General features: G+C 31.7%; 3 protein-coding genes across 4 annotated transcripts; 2 read left to right on the top strand and 1 right to left on the bottom strand.

Annotated features, from left to right (window-relative positions):
- Window positions 1–868: 868 nt before the first annotated feature.
- Window positions 869–3,647, bottom strand: LOC114166826. The gene is made up of 3 exons (XM_028051678.1): window positions 3,324–3,647; window positions 1,391–2,992; window positions 869–1,265 (listed from the first exon to the last, which is right to left on the bottom strand). Exons 1-3 carry the CDS (start codon window positions 3,375–3,377, stop codon window positions 1,200–1,202), a joined length of 1,722 nt encoding a protein of 573 aa, XP_027907479.1. The 5' UTR covers window positions 3,378–3,647; the 3' UTR covers window positions 869–1,199.
- Window positions 3,648–6,171: 2,524 nt separating this feature from the next.
- On the top strand, window positions 6,172–9,717 carry LOC114166134. 2 transcript variants are annotated; one of them, XM_028050804.1, is made up of 4 exons: window positions 6,172–6,683; window positions 7,565–7,772; window positions 9,092–9,117; window positions 9,208–9,717. In XM_028050804.1, the coding sequence occupies exons 1-4, from the start codon at window positions 6,499–6,501 to the stop codon at window positions 9,449–9,451; spliced, it is 663 nt and encodes a 220-aa protein (XP_027906605.1). In that variant the 5' UTR covers window positions 6,172–6,498; the 3' UTR covers window positions 9,452–9,717. The 2 variants fall into 2 exon arrangements, with proteins under 2 accessions (XP_027906605.1, XP_027906604.1); XM_028050803.1 differs by having other exon boundaries at window positions 7,557–7,772; window positions 9,208–9,633.
- Window positions 9,718–11,584: 1,867 nt separating this feature from the next.
- LOC114167404 (rhodanese-like domain-containing protein 4, chloroplastic) lies at window positions 11,585–16,535 on the top strand. The gene is made up of 8 exons (XM_028052493.1): window positions 11,585–12,383; window positions 12,895–12,997; window positions 13,094–13,174; window positions 13,515–13,592; window positions 13,705–13,779; window positions 14,989–15,069; window positions 15,261–15,485; window positions 16,114–16,535. Exons 1-8 carry the CDS (start codon window positions 11,749–11,751, stop codon window positions 16,159–16,161), a joined length of 1,326 nt encoding a protein of 441 aa, XP_027908294.1. The 5' UTR covers window positions 11,585–11,748; the 3' UTR covers window positions 16,162–16,535.
- The last annotated feature ends 3,709 nt before the right edge of the window (window positions 16,536–20,244 follow it).

Genomic DNA, 20,244 nt, shown 5'->3' with positions numbered 1-20,244 from the left:
GGCAAAAGAATTAGAAACCATGGATATCAACAACACACGGAAAATAGTTCCTTTACAAAAAATAAGAAAAAAAAACTATAAGTTGAAAGTGGATCTGTAAGGTAAAATACAATGTTGTTGTGGGCACTCTAGCCAAAAGAAAAGTCCAACTTGTTTGATTTACAAGTAAATCTAGCCATTTAGAACACCTCTGGTCACCTGTTTACTGACCTATTAACACAAGTTTAGGGCAGGTACCAGTGAGAGAAGTTGCACACATGGCCCCTGAATGCAAGATATTCAGGCACTATTATCTTTTTCTTTCCTTTTAAGGTGAGGCATGGATATGGATGCAAGAATTTCTTCCATTTATGCAAGTACACAGATACAAAGATAACAATGATAAATTATTGTCTTTCATTTCATAATAACATCAGTTATTTTATTTGGGTTCAGGCGACAACTGAGAAAAAACACAGCCAAATGGATAATTAGATAGATATAAACAATGTCTTTCTTAATGATTTGCATGTGGATTCTTCAGCCTTAAACCTGAAGTCAACCCTTTTACATTTCTAATAACATACACAATCATTATCTTATCTCCTGGATAAATCAGCAGCACAACGCCTAATAACACCACAATCCACCAGAAAGCTGGCTTAACATGCTTAATATTATTATTTAAACAAGATTTTTCTGAAATTTTTGATTAAATCTAGAATTACCAAAAATAGGCACTTATAATTTTGCAATCAATTTTTTTTTTCTGTTAACGCATTCTGCCTAGCAAATGACATGCATAAATTGTAAATATACACATATGTCAAGAAATAAAGTTGTGATGGAAAAACAATTCATATAAATTATGTAAACTTGAAATAAAACATGAGAAAAAAGGCTATAACTTAAACTGCTAATACAGAAGAAAACATTACTAACAGGAACAGGAACATTTTGAATGGTTCATGTTACCTGCGAACTGGCTCAGCATTTAAAATATTATAGACTGGGTACTAGTCCTTACAATAATCTATGTTACCAAAAACATAGGCAATAGAGAAATTGATGTAGTTCTTAGAGTTCATACATGGATGAATCCAACAGATAATATCTCCATTTCTACACCTTCTTGCACATTTTTCTACCTTTTTCACGTGCCAAATAAGATAAACACAGTTTCAGAAAACCTTTTCTTCACCAGAAGAACAAATAGTAAATCATCGCTTGAGTTGTCTTCTAGCCAAAGCAGGGACTTTCTTAGGAATATAGACCTTATAGCTAACCTGCACGTATTGACAAAATACTAGTAATAAAAAAGACAAGCAAAGGAAAGGATTACGTACGATAATCTAGGGCTATCATTATGTCAGAAACATTCAAAATATTGGTATGTTAGTCACACACTCACCTGTACCATTTCACCATCGCGCATCACATTCATTGTTTTCTTCTCAAACTGAGAGTCCTGGTTGGATTCAGCTTGCAATTTGTTTGATTTGTTCTCTACTGATGAAACATCAGCATCCCTAATGTTATTAATACTTTGGATTGCAGCTTGGGGAGTTTTAGCTGCATTCCTTTCGGTCACCAGTAACTTTTTTGCATTGGTAGACTCATGTGAAGCAGGGGTTTGAAATGAATCAAGACATGGATTTTGTGTTTGTTTGGTCAATTCTACATTAGTTGCATTGAAGTTAGTGGGCTCAGTGATTGTTCCACTATGGTGGTCAATCACTTTCTTGGGTGCACTGGCTATATCACACATTGCATAAATAGATATATCTTTATTCGAGTCTAAAATCACTTCATTGTCTCTTAGGCAAGCAACTAAATTTCTCTTCCCAACCAATAAATTAGTTTCTTCTCCAGGGGTTTGCTTATCAAATTTTGTTCCTACAACTGCATTATTGACAACAGACTTACCTTGAACCAGTTCAAGTTTATCAGCAATTGGTTGTTTCACCTGGCTAATAATTTTACTTTTCTGATCAGGAGCTTTTCCGCTTGACTGCATCTCACTGCGAAATTTTCTCAAGTTTTCCAACGCTCTTTGTCTTAGAATTTTCTCCAAGTCATCATCATTCACATTAGCATCAAAAGTCTCGCTTGTTTCCTTAGCAGATTCACCTGTCCCGGCACTATATGCTTTAAAGTTACTGTTGTCATTGTAGCTCATATCTCTAACTCCGGGCTCTACAAAGTTAAGATCAACATTCATATCTCCTGCCTCATTATCAAGACTTAATTTCTCTTCTGAAACAAGATGCGTATGAAGTTCCAACTGTCTTCTTGTGCCCCCATCATTATTGTCGTCACTTCCACATGGGTAATCAAGATCGTTAGCAATCTCCTCTCTGGTTTCATTTCTACACAATTCCTCATATTCTTCCGCTGCTTTTGTGACAGTAATAACTGATCGGAGCTGCCTGGAATTCTTCTCACCAGCATATTTCTGCTTAGTAGCTTCATTACTATTTTCACTACTACAAGAAGAAGAACTTCTAGCCCTGTATCTACTACTTCTTTCACTTCCACTTCTTCTCAATCTTCTGTCTTTCTCTTTCCTTTCCGATCTTCCCCTCTGCTTCTTATATCGATTGTCATCACTGCTAGCAATCCCATCCTGGCATGTGGAGCAACTTTGTGATGTGTCACTCATCAAATCTACACTTGCTTCTCTCCTAATATTTTTCTTCTGGGAAAGTTTCTTCTTCACCTCATCACGTTCATGTTTCCTCTTTACCTTTTTTTTCTTCCTAACATAATGAGAATCCTCACTGCTGTCACGGTTGTAAGATCGTTCCTGAGCCTTCCTCTTACGACCCTTCACATGCTTTCTTGTACGAGACCTATCCCTTTTTCTTCTGTAACTATCTTCAGAACTAGAGGATGCTGCTGTGTCCAAACTTCTGGAATCATCAGAGTCATAACTCGAAAGAGAAACCTCGCGACGGTGAACCTTCTTGGATTTATTTTTCCTACTCTTCTTAATTCTACTGCTTGCCTTGGCCTAAACCATCAAATTAGGCACAAAATCAAGAAAAGATTTGTTATGACAAAAAATAGAAAAATTATACTCTTCTTCAATCAATCCACTCAACAACCAAATCACTTCAATGAAGGAAAAGAAAACTATAACCACAAGAAAAAGAAAACATTCTAGTCAGTTTCATGATTCACACAAATTGACAAATTTCAGTTCACAGACACAAGTAATAACAGAAACAAAATATTCGTTTATGTTTCCTAAAAATTATATTAATGAGATTGTCTTGAAATAAATCCGAAACACACAATTAAATAGCTTAAAATCCAAACAATAATAAGAAATGTGAGAATACCTTGGATAATTTCTTAGAACGTTTCCTCTTGCGCGAGGAGGAGGATTTCTCCATCGCAGCGACCTGCAGAATGAAACTTCTACAGAAAGGAAAGAGATTGGGGAAGAAGAAAGAGTGGGAGAGAAAAGAGTGTTAACAAAAAAAGATGAATTTATAAAGGGAAACGTAGAAAAAGCAAAAGATGTATGCAAGATTGATGCTTTTTTGTTAACCACCAAACCCAATTGCTCAATCTCTCTTGCAATCCGAACTAAACTGTAAATCTGTGCCCCCTTAGATAAAACCAACCCTTTCGCCAAATGGGGTTTCTTCGCTTTATATGAGAAGATTCATCTTCGTATTTATATTTATAATTTAAACTCTACAAAATAAAAAGATTTAGATTAAGAGAAACAATCTTTTATAATTTGTGTAAAGATAAGAGAATTAAGTATTAGTACTTTTATGTTGTGGAGAATACCTTTGTAAAAATAATTTAGATATTTCATTAAAATATTTTCTACAAGAATGATTGTGTAAAGAATATTTAGAAAGTTTTTCTTTTTTTTTAAATAACAAGTAAATATAATAATTTGGTAGAGGCTACAGGTAATTAAAAAATAATTATAGTAATCTCTTACTATTATTGAAATTAGGAGGTTCTTCAAGAATAAATAAATAAATATAATTTTAATGGTTGGGAGCAGGATCTCAACGGAATGCGTACGCTACGCTACGCCAGTAGCTTTCCGTATTTTATAGGTGGAATAAATATCGGTTTCGTACTTTTATTTATATTTGTGTAGATATCCGTTATGCAGCATCCACATATTTTTTAAAATATCTATAAGTACTCACATATATTTACAAAAAAAATAAATTTAATAAAAAAATTAATCATAAATTCAAATAAAAGTACAATGCATAACCTTTGTAAAGTTCAAACAAAGTGAAAATAACTCATTTAAATAGTGTTGAATGACAGTTAATAAATAAATGAATATTTTTTTAAATTAATTTTTAAAAAAATAACCCATTTAAAATCAATGTGTTGATGTTTTAATAACTTTTTATTTTTAAATTAGAGTATAGCGAGTATAAGTATTAACGTGCATGGATATTGGATACTATGATATCCGTACCCGTCCTGGTAATATGCGGCTATAAAAAATACGCGTATCTATTACTCGTGGATATCCATTTTCAATATTCATTTTCTATCCGTTGCAAATTATATCTGCGAATATCTACGGATGCATATTTTTTGACATCCCTGTTTGAAAATTAAATATAAAAGTCTTTGGAGTATCGTTTATCATTTTCATTCTTCGATCTAAATTTGTTCAACAAAGATCATTTATCATTTTGTAAAGTCTGATGATAATTTAAACAGACTTTTCTCTTCTAATTTTCTAACATACTTTTACATACACAGCTATGGTGGAAGAGAATAATATACATAATAAATAATGTACCAATAATATGAAAAATAGCAAAGCTTAATACATCTATCACAAATTCAATTATTGGTTAAAATAGTTAATTATAATTTTTTGCAAGTTTTATTCAATTTTAAATTAATAATCTACTTTTTTTTAAGTGGCAAATAACTATTAATTATTAACCGATATATATTATAAGAATTTGATGAGCATACATGTGTGTTTTTTATTTACGGATCTGATATGGTTTATATTCCTGGTTAAAATTGGATTTCCAGAAAAATAAATTGTAAGTGTTAATGTTTTTTTTTTTTAAAAAAGTGGAACATAGTATAAAATAAAAATAAATTTAGCAATTACTAAAAAATGAGATATATTTTTTAAATATAATAATAAAACAAAAGTTGCAATTAAAAGAAAAATTCATTTAATATTTGTTTAAATAGTTAGGTGAGATGCATGATGATAAATAATTTTTTAAATTATGAAAAACTTTATAAAAACATAAAATATTGATAATTAATTTAAAATAACAATTAAAGAAATAGTTTCATGTCATAAATTTGTCAATACATAACAATGAAAACACATTATGGTTAAATATGGTTGTTGTCTGTTTAATTAGATAGTCATAAATCATGTATAATGAAATTTAGATCGTGGTACATACTAAAGAAAAAGAAATGTTTAAATACTTGTTTCGTTCCTATTTTTGTAGTATTTGTTATAGATGATCCTCATTTTTATTAAATGTTTAAAATGATCCTATTTTTGTAATTCGTGTTTAATTTAGTCCTTTTGTATGACGCCGTTTAAATCAGTAACGAAGCACTATACATGTGACACTGTTTGTATTACGTTGAACTGTAGTGTATTACGTGTACAACTAGATTATTAACGTTAAATTTGAATTTAGGGCAAAATGTTGAATTAGGGATTGTCGTGGGAGGGAGACGATTTTTGGATTTCAGCATCTCCGATTTGCAGAGGAAACATTTGGACGTGGCGATTTCTTGGTTCGATTTCAAACTTTTCAGATAATTATTATCGACGAGGTAAGTGCTTTGCTCGTGCATTTAGAGTTTTTGGGATTGTGCATATTTTAATCAGTTGGGGTTAGAGTTTTCATGATTATGGTTTGGGATTTGTTTGTGGTTCGACAACAATTTTTCACAAGTTTTACTCCCACAACAATTCCCAATTGAAGTGTGAATCCTTAATTCAACATTTTGCCCCAAATTCGAATTTTAACGTTAATAATTTAGCTATTATTAATTTAAACGATATCACACAAAAGAACTAATTTAAACACAAATTATGAAAATAAAGACAATTTTAAATATTTGATAAAATTAAAGATCATTCATAACAAAGACTATAAAAATAAGTACGAAAATGTACTTAAGCAAAAAAAAAAAAAATACATGTAACCGATGTGGGACAAATTCTCGTTCCCCACGGGATATTTTCCAGAAACAACCATCCTTTAGTGGTAGTAGAACACATTGGCCATTATCATCAATAGCATTCTGGAACTGAAACTGTGAACACTACTCAAATCACTGCATATTCAATACCTCAGAATCAGATGTTGCATTCTCAGTATCACCACTTTCTCTTCCCACTCCCACTCACACCCACACTCACACACCATAAACCCCCTCACTCTCTTCTTCCACCCCTTCATCGCAAACCCACCATTCTCCACTCTGTTTCAGTTTCAGCCCTTCCTCAATGGCTAGCGCAACTCGCTGATGCAGCAGCAGACGTTAACACAGAGGGACCAATTGAACTCCCCCTGTCTTCCACCCCTTCCATCTTCGCCACCACCGACGAGCCTTCTCCCATTCAAATCGCTTCCAGTATTCTCCTTACCGGCGCCATCACCGTCTTCCTCTTTCGCGCCCTCCGCCGCAGGGCTCAACGCGTCAAACAAGCCGTAAGCGCACCCTTCTCTCTTCTTTCTTTTTTCTTCTTCATTTCAAGTTTCTGGGTAAGAAAAAGTTTTTTTTAAGGATAATATGTTTTGTATAGCTGTCTGTTGTCGGTTGAGTTTCTATTTGACTTCGGAGCATGTGGTATGCAAAGTTTCCATTTGTTTTTCGCTTGAAAAAATTTAAAAATGTAAATTTGACTATTTATAAAGTAGTTATTATAATTTATAATTGTATGACAATGGAAGTGTGCATTTCAATTAAATTATAGATATTGAAGATTTTCTGGCCAAAATAAAGCATATAACATTTGATGCATAATGGGAATTGTGTTTGTTCTTGGGATTGAGTTAACAAAGTTTAAATTCTTAGATAGTATCAGAATATATTTGAGTGGTTGCTGTTGGGCATATCGGACCATGCCCAGTTTTACAAATTTCATGTTATAAGGAATGTTCAGTTTTTTTGTATGAAGGGGTGTGTTAGAGATTCTAAATTAATTAGTGATATGGTTAAAAAAAATGTATATAAGTGGTGAATATGTGAGTTAGTCTTTTAGGTTGATTTAGGCTCAAGCCCAAATTCTAATACTAGAATGAAAAAAATGATCTTTGAATAAAAGGTTATTTGATTTTTGCATAATGGTCACTTACTCATGGCATTTTCAATGTCTGTAGGATAATGTGCAAAGTTTTGCTTTTCTTCATAAATTTTTTGGTGAAAAGTGATTTCAAATAAGATATTAAGTTTTAATTTTTAAAACATGATATTGGATGTGTTGGGTTGTTTTTGTTGTTATGCAAAGTTGAATTTTGGAGTGATATTACTTATTTGTGATGTTATGTTGCTGTATGTGTAAATGGGTTTTGTGGTTTTAGCAATTCAGGTCTTCAGGAGTGAAGTCAATCAAGGAAGAAGCATTGGATAGCTTGAAGGCCTTTGGTTCAGCTTCTATAGATGCTAAGGGTCCACCTTCACCTGTTCAGACATTGCTTGGGGGAATATCTGCTGGTGTTATTGCTCTTATTCTCTATAAGTTTGCCACTACCATAGAGGGAGCTCTAAACCGACAAACAATTTCAGATAACTACTCTGTATGTCTCCCTTCCCTGTATTTGTTCTTCTTGTTGCGCAGCTTGTTAGTTGAAAACTTGGAATTATATAATACTGTGTCTTTTTACTAATCTAACCAAAGAAAGGTCGGAGTTTGAACACTTTATTTCATATATATTGTATATTTGAAGTTATATTTTGTCTTTAAATATTGAAATTTTATACAAATTATAGCTTACAATTCTAAAATCAGCTTTGCCATTACAATTTGAATATCAACTTGATAACCTTGGATCTGACAAATAAGAATTTGAATCTTGTTACTATTCTTAACTGTGATTATTGTATACTTAGAATGGAAGGGTGCTTCGTCTCTTGATAGTTTTCTTGGCTATTAGGCTTGAGTAACTATTCTGAACAAATTGTTCATTGGATGGCTTATCATTCTACTTTAGCTACAATTCTGGAGGCTCCAAAACACTAATAGAAAAAGATTGAAAAGTAAGCATTTCAGTTGAAGAAAAAAATAGTTGCTTCGGTAACAAGAATCCAACTTTCACCGGAATATGCATGTACTTTGATTGATGGAATGTCCTTCAGGGGCAGAAGTCTTCAAATAACTAGCTGTGTTTCTTTCACCGATTAAGAACGCTTCAAGTTTCCTATAACTTCTAAAGTTTTAATATTTCTATTATCTTAGAACTTCTAATGTTTTGTCCTCTAATATATTGTATAAGAATATGTATAGGTTAAGTCATTATGGCCTGATGTTATGACACAGTTTTATTGAAGTTTGCAACATTGTTTATACTTACATGGATATTTCGTGTTGATTCACATTACTTCATAATTATTCTGTGTCATTGATGAACCTATTGAATATACCTAAAGTTATGGCTTCTGGGTGTATTGAGAGTTTGATTGAAGTTTTCAACATTGTTTATCCTCTACTTACATGGCTATTCAATGTTGATTTATATTAATTCATGGTTATTTTGTATCATTGATGAACATGTATTGAATTCTTGACTGTGATGATTGGAACACTCCATTGTAGTGAAGTTGAATAATCATTGGAGATTAGAACGGGAACATATTCCCAGCTTGAAACTAGAGATTCTGATAAATATGCTTGAATCTACTTTTAATGAGTCTTGGAACTGGATTATGAGCATTTTACTTATATGCTTGAATCTACATAATAAGCATTTTACCTTGTGTCATATTCATTCATAGAATTACTGTCACAAATTAATCATACAATTGATGCTAAAGCATGTTCTTGAATTAGTAGATAGATAATAATGACAACAGAACAGACGTTCAAGTTACTTATACTTTGAAATTGTATTCTTTTCAGGTCCGCCAGATAACTATCACTATAAGGTAGCTTCAGTCGTCACCTTTATAATTCGGACCCTTCTGCTCTTTTTTTTAAAGCACCTGACCTAATAATCATATGCCAATTTTTTACAGGACAATAGTGAATGGCTTAACATATCTTGCAACATTTGTTTTTGGCCTGAATTCCCTTGGTTTATTCCTATATTCTGGCCAGCTTGCCATCAAATCCCTTATGGGAGGAGATTCAACTGAAAAGGAAACTGAAAGTAAAAGTACAGAACAGTCAAATTCATCAAAGTTGTCCATTGAGAATATCACAGATAGCACTGAATTGAGCGGCAGTAAGGAAGAACAAAGTTCAAATGATGCACAGTAGTTATTAGGTGTGAATATAGTGAATATAAAATGGAGGTCAACAAATTTTATCCACTTGTAAAAGTATACATCCTGTTACTTCTGAGAATAATTGAGGTGGCAATGGCAAGTGATCTTCAATGCAATTGCTAGTCTTAAATGTGGAATTTTTTGATAGATTTATGGAAGCCATGTTATGTTCTACTGTCCTCTTCTTTATCCTTTACATTTGCCAAAATTTTCAGTTTTCTTTTTATAAGAAGAAGCTGAGAACTTGAGGCGACTCAATCCATTCAATGCAACATCAGACAAATATACCATTTCCATTTGCTGCATCTATGTTTCTGTGGCCTTTACTAAAAGATTAAGCTTTACTATCATCAACAAAAGCCACTGTTGCTATTTTTCTCTGTGCTCCTGCAAATGTAATAGTTCACTGTGCATTGTAATATCTTAGTGAAACTAAGAACTGCAATCCAACACTCTTCTCTGCCTTGAACCTGTAGTGAAGAGCCACTTGTTGTGAACTTGGAAGATCAGCTTTGAGTACACCTAGTTAGAGATGCTTATGTTTGTGATTCATAATTGTGAACAATCATAAAAGTGAGTGAAGTTTTGAATGGTGAATATCAAATGAATAATACTTGGTGTAGACAATCCTGAAGGAGGTAAAATCAACGAGTGAAAATGGTGCAGATGTGGGTAATTTTTATGTGTTTTCGGAATTAATTCTGCTGCATGTTAGTGGCCCAAAACACATCAACATAAATATCTTGGCTTCATATAGAGAAGATAGGGTGAGTTTTGTTTTTTTATTTTTACATAGTGTTGGAAGCTTGCTATTTGGATTATTTGTGGATACTTTGAAGTTTGAGAGGTCAATTACTTCCCTGAGATTTTTTGTAACATTCCTCAAGATTGATATAAAATTTGCTTTCATTCTAATGACCATTACAGTAATACATAATAAATATTTAAGAATATCTACTTTACAAAATAAAACATAACACCATATGTCATCATGATCAATAATAATACAATATGATAAACATATTTGTGTATAAATGTTAATGAACAATTCGCTTTAGTAATGCATGATATCATGACTAAATATAAATTGTCTTTGAAACAATCTAAATCATTCCCATTTTTCATACAAAATATTAAAATTATTCAACACCTAAGATCTAATTCTATTAAAAAACCGGAGAGAATCGTCTTCCTTATAAGAAGAAATATCTAGAGGGATATAATAATCTATTGAAACTTAATGCACCCACATATACAGTGGAGATCAAATTATTCCGAAAAATAACTTAAATAATTCCATATATTATGTGAATTGATGTATTAATTATAATTTTAATAATCAATCTTTTAAATATTTTCGCAATACTTTATCCATGATGCACATCAAGTTTTAGATCAATCAGACATTAATAGTTAGATAATCTTATCATGCATATGTATTTATATTTTAAACCAATAAATATTCATGAAAAATCAAATTGTTAAAAAAAAAGACATTCTGCAACTCATTCTATATAACTTTTATAAATCCAACCCTTGCACTAAAAGTTATTGTAAAATAGTCTAAATTTTTCTATAAATTGTTTTAAAAAAAGTTATTCAATACTTTATTGAACAATAACATACAACATTTTCAAAATATGATTAAATATTAATTACATTATTACATATTTATCTAACCGTTGCGGTATATCCGATAAATCCTATCAATATTAAATGAAATTTAAATATTTTTATCTTTCTTTATCTTTTGAAGTGTCTTTTAAAATTACTATCATGACGAAGTTTCATACTACTTTAAAATGAATAATACCTAAGAAATACGGTATGAACTATATAATTAAAATAAGAACTAATTAAAAATATCTCAAAATTTTCGTAAAAGAAGCTACACACAAGTAGAAAATTGTACTACACTCTTTCTAGAATAGTACTCCCTTTGTTGTGGTAGTTTCTGTAAAATCTTGAGGACGTTTCTTAGCCACACAATTTCAGACCATGAAACCTTAACTCAATCCTCATCAGCTGAGTCTCATCTTCATTCTCCACGTGTCATGCTCTCATTGGTAGTGTTCTCATATCCTCACCACGTCAGCACCTCCACCAAATTGCACCTACCAACAACACCACAGAGTTTCCACTCAAACCAGATAGATCAACACTCAACACCTTCTTCACCAGGAAACAAAACCACCACCATCAACCAACCCTTTTGAGCTTCAACCTCTCATGGTAGCACTACTTCACACTCTCTTCCTCTGAGTGTCTCACTGCAGAGTTTGTGATACCATGGAGGCTCTCAATGCTGCAGCTTTGACCCCTCTGTCTGTGCTTTCTGATACAAAAACAACAAGAAAACAAGCTCCACTTTCTACCTGCAAAGGTTCAAGCTTTTCCACCTTTACCGACAAGAAACCAACGTTGCTCCAGAGTTGCTTGTCAAAAAGCCTGCATGGGGGGTTGTTTCTTGCAGCTTCAATTGTGAGTGGTGATGTTGCCTCAGCTTTGACGTACGAGGAGGCACTGGGACAACCTTTGAGTCTCCCCGGTGCTGGAGACTTTGATGTGAACGGTTTTGTGGAGAGTGCTACTGGCTTTGCAACTGAGAACCCTGCAATTGTTGCTGGGGGTGTGGCTATTCTGGCGCTGCCATTGGTTTTGTCTCAGGTTTTTAAGAAGCCTAAGGCGTGGGGTGTTGAGTCTGCTAAGAATGCATATGCAAAACTTGGGGCTGATGAGAATGCTCAGTTGCTTGATATAAGAGCTCCGGTGGAGATTAGGCAAGTGGGGTCCCCAGATGTTGGGGGTCTGAGGAAGAAGGCAGTGTCAATAGCTTACAAGGGTGATGATAAGCCAGGGTTCCTCAAGAAGCTTGCATTGAAGTTTAAGGAACCGGAGAATACCACATTGTTTATTCTGGACAAGTAAGAGTAACACAGAACAATTTCATCTCCAATTTTTCTCTGTTTGTTGTTACAGTCAATGTTCATTATATGGCCTGTTAATTAATGAGAAAAACCCAAGTTTCTCTTTGCTATAGATGGTACATGATAAGAGACTATAATGTAGAGCTTATAAGTCACCAATTATGTTATAAGTTAATCTTGTGAGGATAAGTTGGGTCCAAAATGTATGATTAGGTTATCTCATTTTTTGAAGAAATCTGATCATCATTCAACGGTTGTTGCATTATTTTATCTTGAGTATTGGATATTCCTTATTGCACTTTGCAAAAATGTGTTTTGTGAGGAGGAATTAGACACAAAATCTAAGGTTAGATCATCTCAATTTTGCTATTAATGGTGCGGGGATTGAAATTCCTACTAACATTCAAAGGTTGTTGTGTTATTTTACCTAGAATGTTTGCCTTTTCCTATTACACTTTTGGAGAAAAATTTCTTGAAGCTGATTGAGTGAACTTGTGATGGAAGCCAGATTTGATGGGAACTCTGAACTGGTTGCAGAGTTGGTTACCGTTAATGGATTTAAAGCTGCTTATGCAATTAAGGATGGTGCAGAAGGACCGAGAGGATGGAAGGTAGTTTTTGCTGTATTATAGTTATAATTTTTTTGCATTTAAAATATCAATTGTTTTCTACTAATTAGTGTTCTGACACGGAATGGAATTCTGCAGAGTAGTGGTCTTCCTTGGTTAGCACCAAAGAAGACATTGGGTTTGGATAATCTAACGGATGCTATATCTGAAGTAATTGGAGTAAGTATCTTGGTTTTATCTAATTTGTAATTGTTATTTCTCTGTTTAATTTAATTATACAGATAGGGTATTTAAATTGTTTTTGGGAGAAGTAAAAGTTTGATCTCTCAGATTGAGAATTTTACTTTGCAAGAATGAAACTGACCAATCAGGAAAAATGAAGAATGAATTATTAACTGGACTTGCTGATAAGAAAAAAAAGATGAGAATGAGATATTGTTTTTCAAGAATATAGTGATCGATCCATTTATATGTGCTTGATTTTAAAATAAATATATTTTTGTTTATGATCTTGTTTGAGTATTTCAATGTGTTTCTAATTAATGGAGGATCACTGCAGGATTCATCTGATGGTGTTACTGTTACTCTTGGGATTGCTGCAGCAGCTACTGGACTGAGCCTGTTAGCTTTTTCTGAGGTTAATCCTATGAGTTATCACTCACAATTTATTCTCTTTTCTCAAAAACAAATAATCCATTCTGTTGTGACTTTACTAACATAACTTGTTTATGATGTTCTTCTGTTTGTAGATAGAATCAATTCTCCAAGTTGTAGGTTCTGCTGCACTCATTCAATTTGCAAGCAAGAAACTTTTATTTGCTGAGGTAAGTATGTTTTTCAAAGCAGAATGCAATTTTTTTCCCTCTACGTTTCTTTTATTAATTATCATCATCAGTTTTTTGAACAATTCACCTTTGATTATTGGAAGCAAGCATTGTTTTTTGCATATCCCTGCTTCAACTCTGTAATTCCTCCTTCTCATGACCTTATTGTGACGTTATATCAAATATCAACATCAGATATTTCCCTTCAAGGAATGAGGCTTTTTTATAACGATGTCGTAAAAATGTGAGAATTTATACAGGGTAAATAAGTAAAAGAAATAATCATCAACTATAAGGCCTTGGTTCTCCCAACACTGTTATAATCTCAATTATAACAGTATTAAGATTTGTAACATTTAGGTTCTCCCAACGTTGTTATCATATTTGTGTTCCTGGTGTCAGGAAACCTATGTTCAAAATCCAATTTTGATGAACATTTTCCCTCTTAGCTGCATTGGATTTGAAAATTGTTGCTAGAGCATGCAAAGCTGTAGAATGTGGCATTGTTCTTTTGGGCAATTTTCTGTTCACATAACATTGCTGTATACTGTGAATTTCCACTAAAGTGGAAAATGATGATCAAAGAGGATTAGAACATAACAAAATACATTTTTCTTCCTTGAGGATGCTTAAATTACACTGCCTTCCCCTCTTATCTAAATAATTGCATCCATTTTCCTTAAGAGATCAATGTGACAGTTTTTTAGTTTCTCTAATGAAAACTAGTCTATCAATGATGTTGAGATGAGCAAAAGAAACTAATGATGGTGAGAAACTATGAACAAGCTTGTGAGTATTTTTCTTTTCTATTTAAGTCACGAACTACTTCTCAACATTGTATTATCAATATTTGGACTTCAATAGATGCAATGATGTTTCACCACACACTAGTACTGTCAACTTTGAAATTTCACTCAAAATCATTATTTGTCTTCTGAAGTCATTATTTCAAAACTGGTGGTTGATAATGTTGGAAGTCACAAGAAGGGGAGGGGAGTATAATACATACAATAATATATATTATGAGTTTAGTTGCAGTCAGGAATTTGTAAATTCTGGCTTTGGTTGAAAATTGAGGCTTAACATTGCATACCAATCAAACCAGTTTCATTGGTCATCATGGTCTTCTTTTCTGGTTTCTTGTCAATTATATGGATAAAATCTCAAGCTTGTTTTCCTCTATATTAATATCAATTTATTCGATGGCAGGACCGAAAGCAAACCGTGAAACAACTTGATGAGTTCTTGAACACAAAAGTTGCCCCTAAAGAACTTGTTGATGAAATAAAGGTACTTTAGGTTTATAGATCTGTATAACAATAAACTAGCTGTAATTATGCTGTGATGGATATTGGAGCATGGATTTTTAATTGAGAAATATTATATCTGTTCCTGAAAGTATATCTTGCATGATTTGTGAACCATTTTATCCCTCTTCCTCTGACCTTGTTCTCTTTGAATTGAATTACTGTGGACACTAGGACATTGGAAAGGCTCTTCTACCAACCTCTACCAGTAAGGCTCTTCCTGCTCCAGCAGACACAACTTCAGAGCTTGCTACAGCTGATAGCACTGCACCGACAGCAGTAGCTACTCCAGTGACCAATGCAAATGCAGTAGCTCCTGCAGTAAACTCAGTGCCCAAAGCTGAAATCAAGGAAGAATCACTTCCTGTGCCACCAAGGCCACTTTCACCATACCCATATGTGATGTCTTAGATCCCTTCTCTACTAGTTTTTCACTTTCTGTGCTGATTACTCATGCTTGTGGTTGCCAATTTTCCTAGAACTTTTTTTTCCATGTATATTCTCTTCTTTGAAAGTTGCTTGTAACAATTTTTCCTCACACTCTTTTGAACATACTATTATTGGTGGAAATCTTTTGGAAAATCACAAAAATTTTGCTTGTCTCATTCTACAAGTAATTTAAGAGTGTTGGAAGTCCCACATTGGATAAAATGGGAACAGTGACTAGTATATAAGTAAAAGGATCCACTCATTGTCTTACGGTTTTGAATTGAAAGTGGTGTCCTATTCTCTTATGTAGACTTATTCATAACTCATTGGTACTGAATCGAATCTTCTGATATTTCCCCTTATGAAAAACCTCACACAAGCCTCATTCATGATTTCATAGTTTCTAATACATCCGAATACAGCAGGCATTGCTTTTTTTTTTATAGAAGTAGGTGTTGGAGTCAAGTAATTGCATTATAATCAAATGTCACTGCACATTTTTAGTTAGAAATAAACCTCATTTGGAACATAGATGATGAATTTTCTGTATACTGCATGCTTCTGACACAGTTTTCTCTCTGTTTTTCTTGAAATGCAGTATCCAGATTTCAAGCCTCCAACATCTCCTACCCCATCACAGCCCTAGAACTCCACTTGTTTTAATCTTGAACAGAATTCCATAGAAGGCAAATCAATTGTCCAGCATGTATGAAGAGGTGAACAATAAATACTACAGTCTATAATCTTATCAGAAAGTCATGCATCTTAATTTGCAGATAAGATCCATCACATAAGTTGCATAATTTTTTCAGTCTGTTATGATTATCCTTCCACTTGTGCTACTCGGAACACTTTTTTGTAATTGATGAATGTGTTGTAGAGGTAGCTGCCAAAGTAAACATTGTAGTATTTTAAGATTTAGTATAACATTCACTTTAGATGTAAGCAAATAAGATTTCATGTTCTCAATTCTCCCTTTGAACTGATTCATCTGTTGTCATTATTGTAAAGAGTTTCATCCATCTTCAACTTTAGAACTCATTGGATCATGAACAAAATTAGTCTTTAATAAGCAAATCTTTCGTAGTGTAACAAATTTAACGTAAAAAGAGATAGAAAAAATTATGGCAGAGAGAATTTAATTTCATGATTTTTTTATATGAAACCAAGTGAAAATATTCTATCAACAAAATCATGTCTAAATAAAAAGTTTGTTTTCATAACCATTATATTGAGTTTAAGTATTTCCTAAATTTAATAAGTGTAAAAACCAAAGGATCAATAAAGTGTATAATATTATCAATATAAATATAAAATAAATTTAATGCACTAACACTGAGTAAAGCTTTCACAGTCTTTGTCAAATATTAAACCCTTTACATGTGATATTTTAGAGCAGTTTTGTCCGAAATTAATATACGACAAAATCGAACTCGGATTTAAGAGATTTTATTATGGCATAATGCTCAACAAAAATATCAAAATTTAAATATCATAATATGTCTATGTGTATTTAAAGTAAGTGTTTATAAAAATAAACTTAAAAAAGGTAGTTACTTCTTATATTAAGTAGCTGTAAATTACCAAATATAAAAATATTAACAACTCTGTTTTTCAAATTATTCTTCCTGTAAATTTGATTCCATGTTTTTCGATATTCGTTTTCATCTTCATCCTCTATAAAAATTCTCATTAAGTTATATATGAATGAAGTTATAAACTATGCATTTAATGTATTCATTTCTACCGGTGCAATAAACAGAATTTTTTTAAAATAAAATATATTTACTACTTTTTAACTGATATAAATATTTTATTAAACAAAATAATAATACTTTATTATTTATATACCTTTTTCACTCAAATGTGTCTTGTTTTAAAATTATTTTAAATATTTGATAGACTCATTTGTTAGATTTATATATTGAACTCATGGACTGGTCTATTGAATTTGCTTGTCAGAATTCATTGGTCGAACTTGTTTGTATGTTTTAAATGTATATCATAGATTATAGATTTATTTTAGATTTTTTCTTTGCAGGACACATGTAAAAAGTTATATGTTATTATAGAATATATAATATATTATAGATTTCATTTGTACGTATTATATACTACGTACAAATGTAAAAATAGATTATAAATAGGTATTATAGATTACACATGTAAAATTACTACCCTTTTCAAATTCTCATATTATATAATTAAAGCAATTAAAAAATTTTCCTCATCTAATCATCCATGAATTTGGCTTTCATAGATTCTATACCTGCTGTGTAAACTGACTAATTATTTATGATGAATTTTTTTAATTATTTTTTGTTCGTGTATATAAACATGTTGTATAATTTAAGTTTATAATAATAATATCAATAATATTTAAAATAGCATTCATCCCACGTAGAGATGTCAAAATGGGTAACTCGGTCCGACCCGGTTCAACCCACCACAGATTGATGATTTAGTGAGTCAACCTAACCCGGCTCACTTTTTAGCGAGCCAAAAAAATTTGAACCCGGCCCGGCCCACCACGGGTTGGTGGGTTAAACGGGTTGGATCATGGGTTCATTTAATTAAAAAAAATATTTTTTTTCAGTCAATACTAAATTGTAATTCTAATTAAATCTAAATAAACTTTAATACAATCCAAATACAAAACAAAATAAAAAAAATACAAATTATTTATGTGTTGGATAAAAAAACAACTTAACATCACCCAAATGTAAAACTCAACTTAATAAAAAAAAATAAAAACACTTGTGTGTCCCTTTTATTAGCAGGTTGATGAGCCAACTCAGCTTACCACGAGTTCAATCCGGATAAGCCGGGTTCTAAATTATTCGGGTCAAAAATCAACTTGTATTGAAATTTGTAAAAAAATTTCAACCCAACCCGGTCCAAACCTGTAGTGAGTCGAATTGGTTCGCGGGTTCCAATCCATTTTGACAGTTCGCTCTAATCCCACATAGACCCACATAGAGTTGGTCACGTGTTGTCATCAAAGATCGATCACATTCCCGTTTAAAAACAAAAATGCATTATGAATTGAAAACCGATACTATTCATAATCATTCAACTTCTATGTTTAGTTTTCATCTTTTTAATAAAGAAATTTAGTTTGACATGCAACACAAATATAGAAGTGTTGACAACGAATGATAATGTATGATTTGATGTCAATATAAAATATTTTAATTAATTATTTTAATTACACCATAAAATGATTTTTCTTAACAAAAAAAAAAAAACACTTAATAAAGTAACAAATATTTTCTCAATAAGTCCCAGTCTTCGTTTCCCGCAAAATCTAAGAAATAGAGGTTCAAACATTGATGGTCCAACAATGCTTCTAATGTTTGATGTAATGTCTAACTAATTAGATGTCCACGCTAATGGTTTCGTATCAAATAACTAAAGCAATAATAGTACACAATATAGACAAGATATTAATTAAATTAATGATAGAAATTTAGTTGTAGATATAAACGCCATTTTTCATTTCTGTATTAGCAAATTATAAAAAATACATTATGTTTAAAATACTTATACTTTTTTTTTCTCTCAATAAAATAGCAATTCGTAGCAACAATCTTCCAAATTTTCTATCAATATTGAGCTCGATAATTGGATGTTAATATTGCATCGAATGGAATCCAAGGACATCGTAAATTTTGAATAAAAAGATGTTCTGGAATATTTAGAAAACCTTAAAGCTTAATGGGCAAGTTTCGTAAACATGTTTCATGATGAAATTAAGCTAAAATGCATGCATCTTCCTTCTAAGGAAAATAGCATGAGAACTTCTACGACTTCAAATTCATATTTATTATAATCATTGACTTTAACTCATTCCGTAGCAAAGGTGTTTCCTTATCTTTCACAGAGTCCATACTTAAAATATGATAGACCTAAAATGTGGTTATCATGCTCCTTCTTATCAAATCAATATCGTGGTCCATTTTCAAATGAATACACTAAGGTTGTATTTGAATCATTTTATGTCATATTCAATGAAGATCATAAACTTAATAAAATCTTACCATTATGAATATGATGTAAAATATAATACTTATAAGTTATATCCTATAAAAGCAAAATTTAAAAAAGAAAAATTTAAAACGTAATAATACAATAAGACTCAAAACGATAAATTAAAATTTATATAATAGTTCTTAAAATAGAAATGACCTATAGTGTATCTTTTAAAGCAAGGGGTTATCTTTTTCTTAAAAATAAAACCATAAATTAGAGTTTACATATACTTGTGGAAAAAAAGTATATTAAGCTTGTGTTATATTGTAAAATATAGTGCCATTAGTAACGTAATCTATAACAAAATATAAAGAGATATCCTCTTTTATATTCACATTTCATTATTCCAATTTTATCCTTAATTATTTTTAAAATTAATTATTTTATAAATAATTTGCTTTTAACTATTATTCTAAAACTCTTTTTTGTCTTAAATCATTATTTTAATTTTTTTTGTATATATATTATTTTTTAAATTTTATATTTAACAACTATTTTAATTTTTTTTTACATGTTTTTGAAAATTAAAAAATGCGGACACACATGCACAAGAGGCGTTGTCACGCCTGTGTGTTCACTGGTAACATTAATATGAATTGGATGCTATAAAATAAAAAATGTAACATATTTTTAGTATTTCTCTCTCTCTCTCAAATATGTCATTATATAATTTTTTAGGGTTAAATATGAATTTAGT

This window comes from Vigna unguiculata, chromosome 10 (genome assembly GCF_004118075.2).
Source record: "Vigna unguiculata cultivar IT97K-499-35 chromosome 10, ASM411807v1, whole genome shotgun sequence".
In the NCBI taxonomy this organism is placed as follows: domain Eukaryota; kingdom Viridiplantae; phylum Streptophyta; class Magnoliopsida; order Fabales; family Fabaceae; genus Vigna; species Vigna unguiculata.
This window is presented reverse-complemented; position numbering and strand designations above follow the sequence as displayed.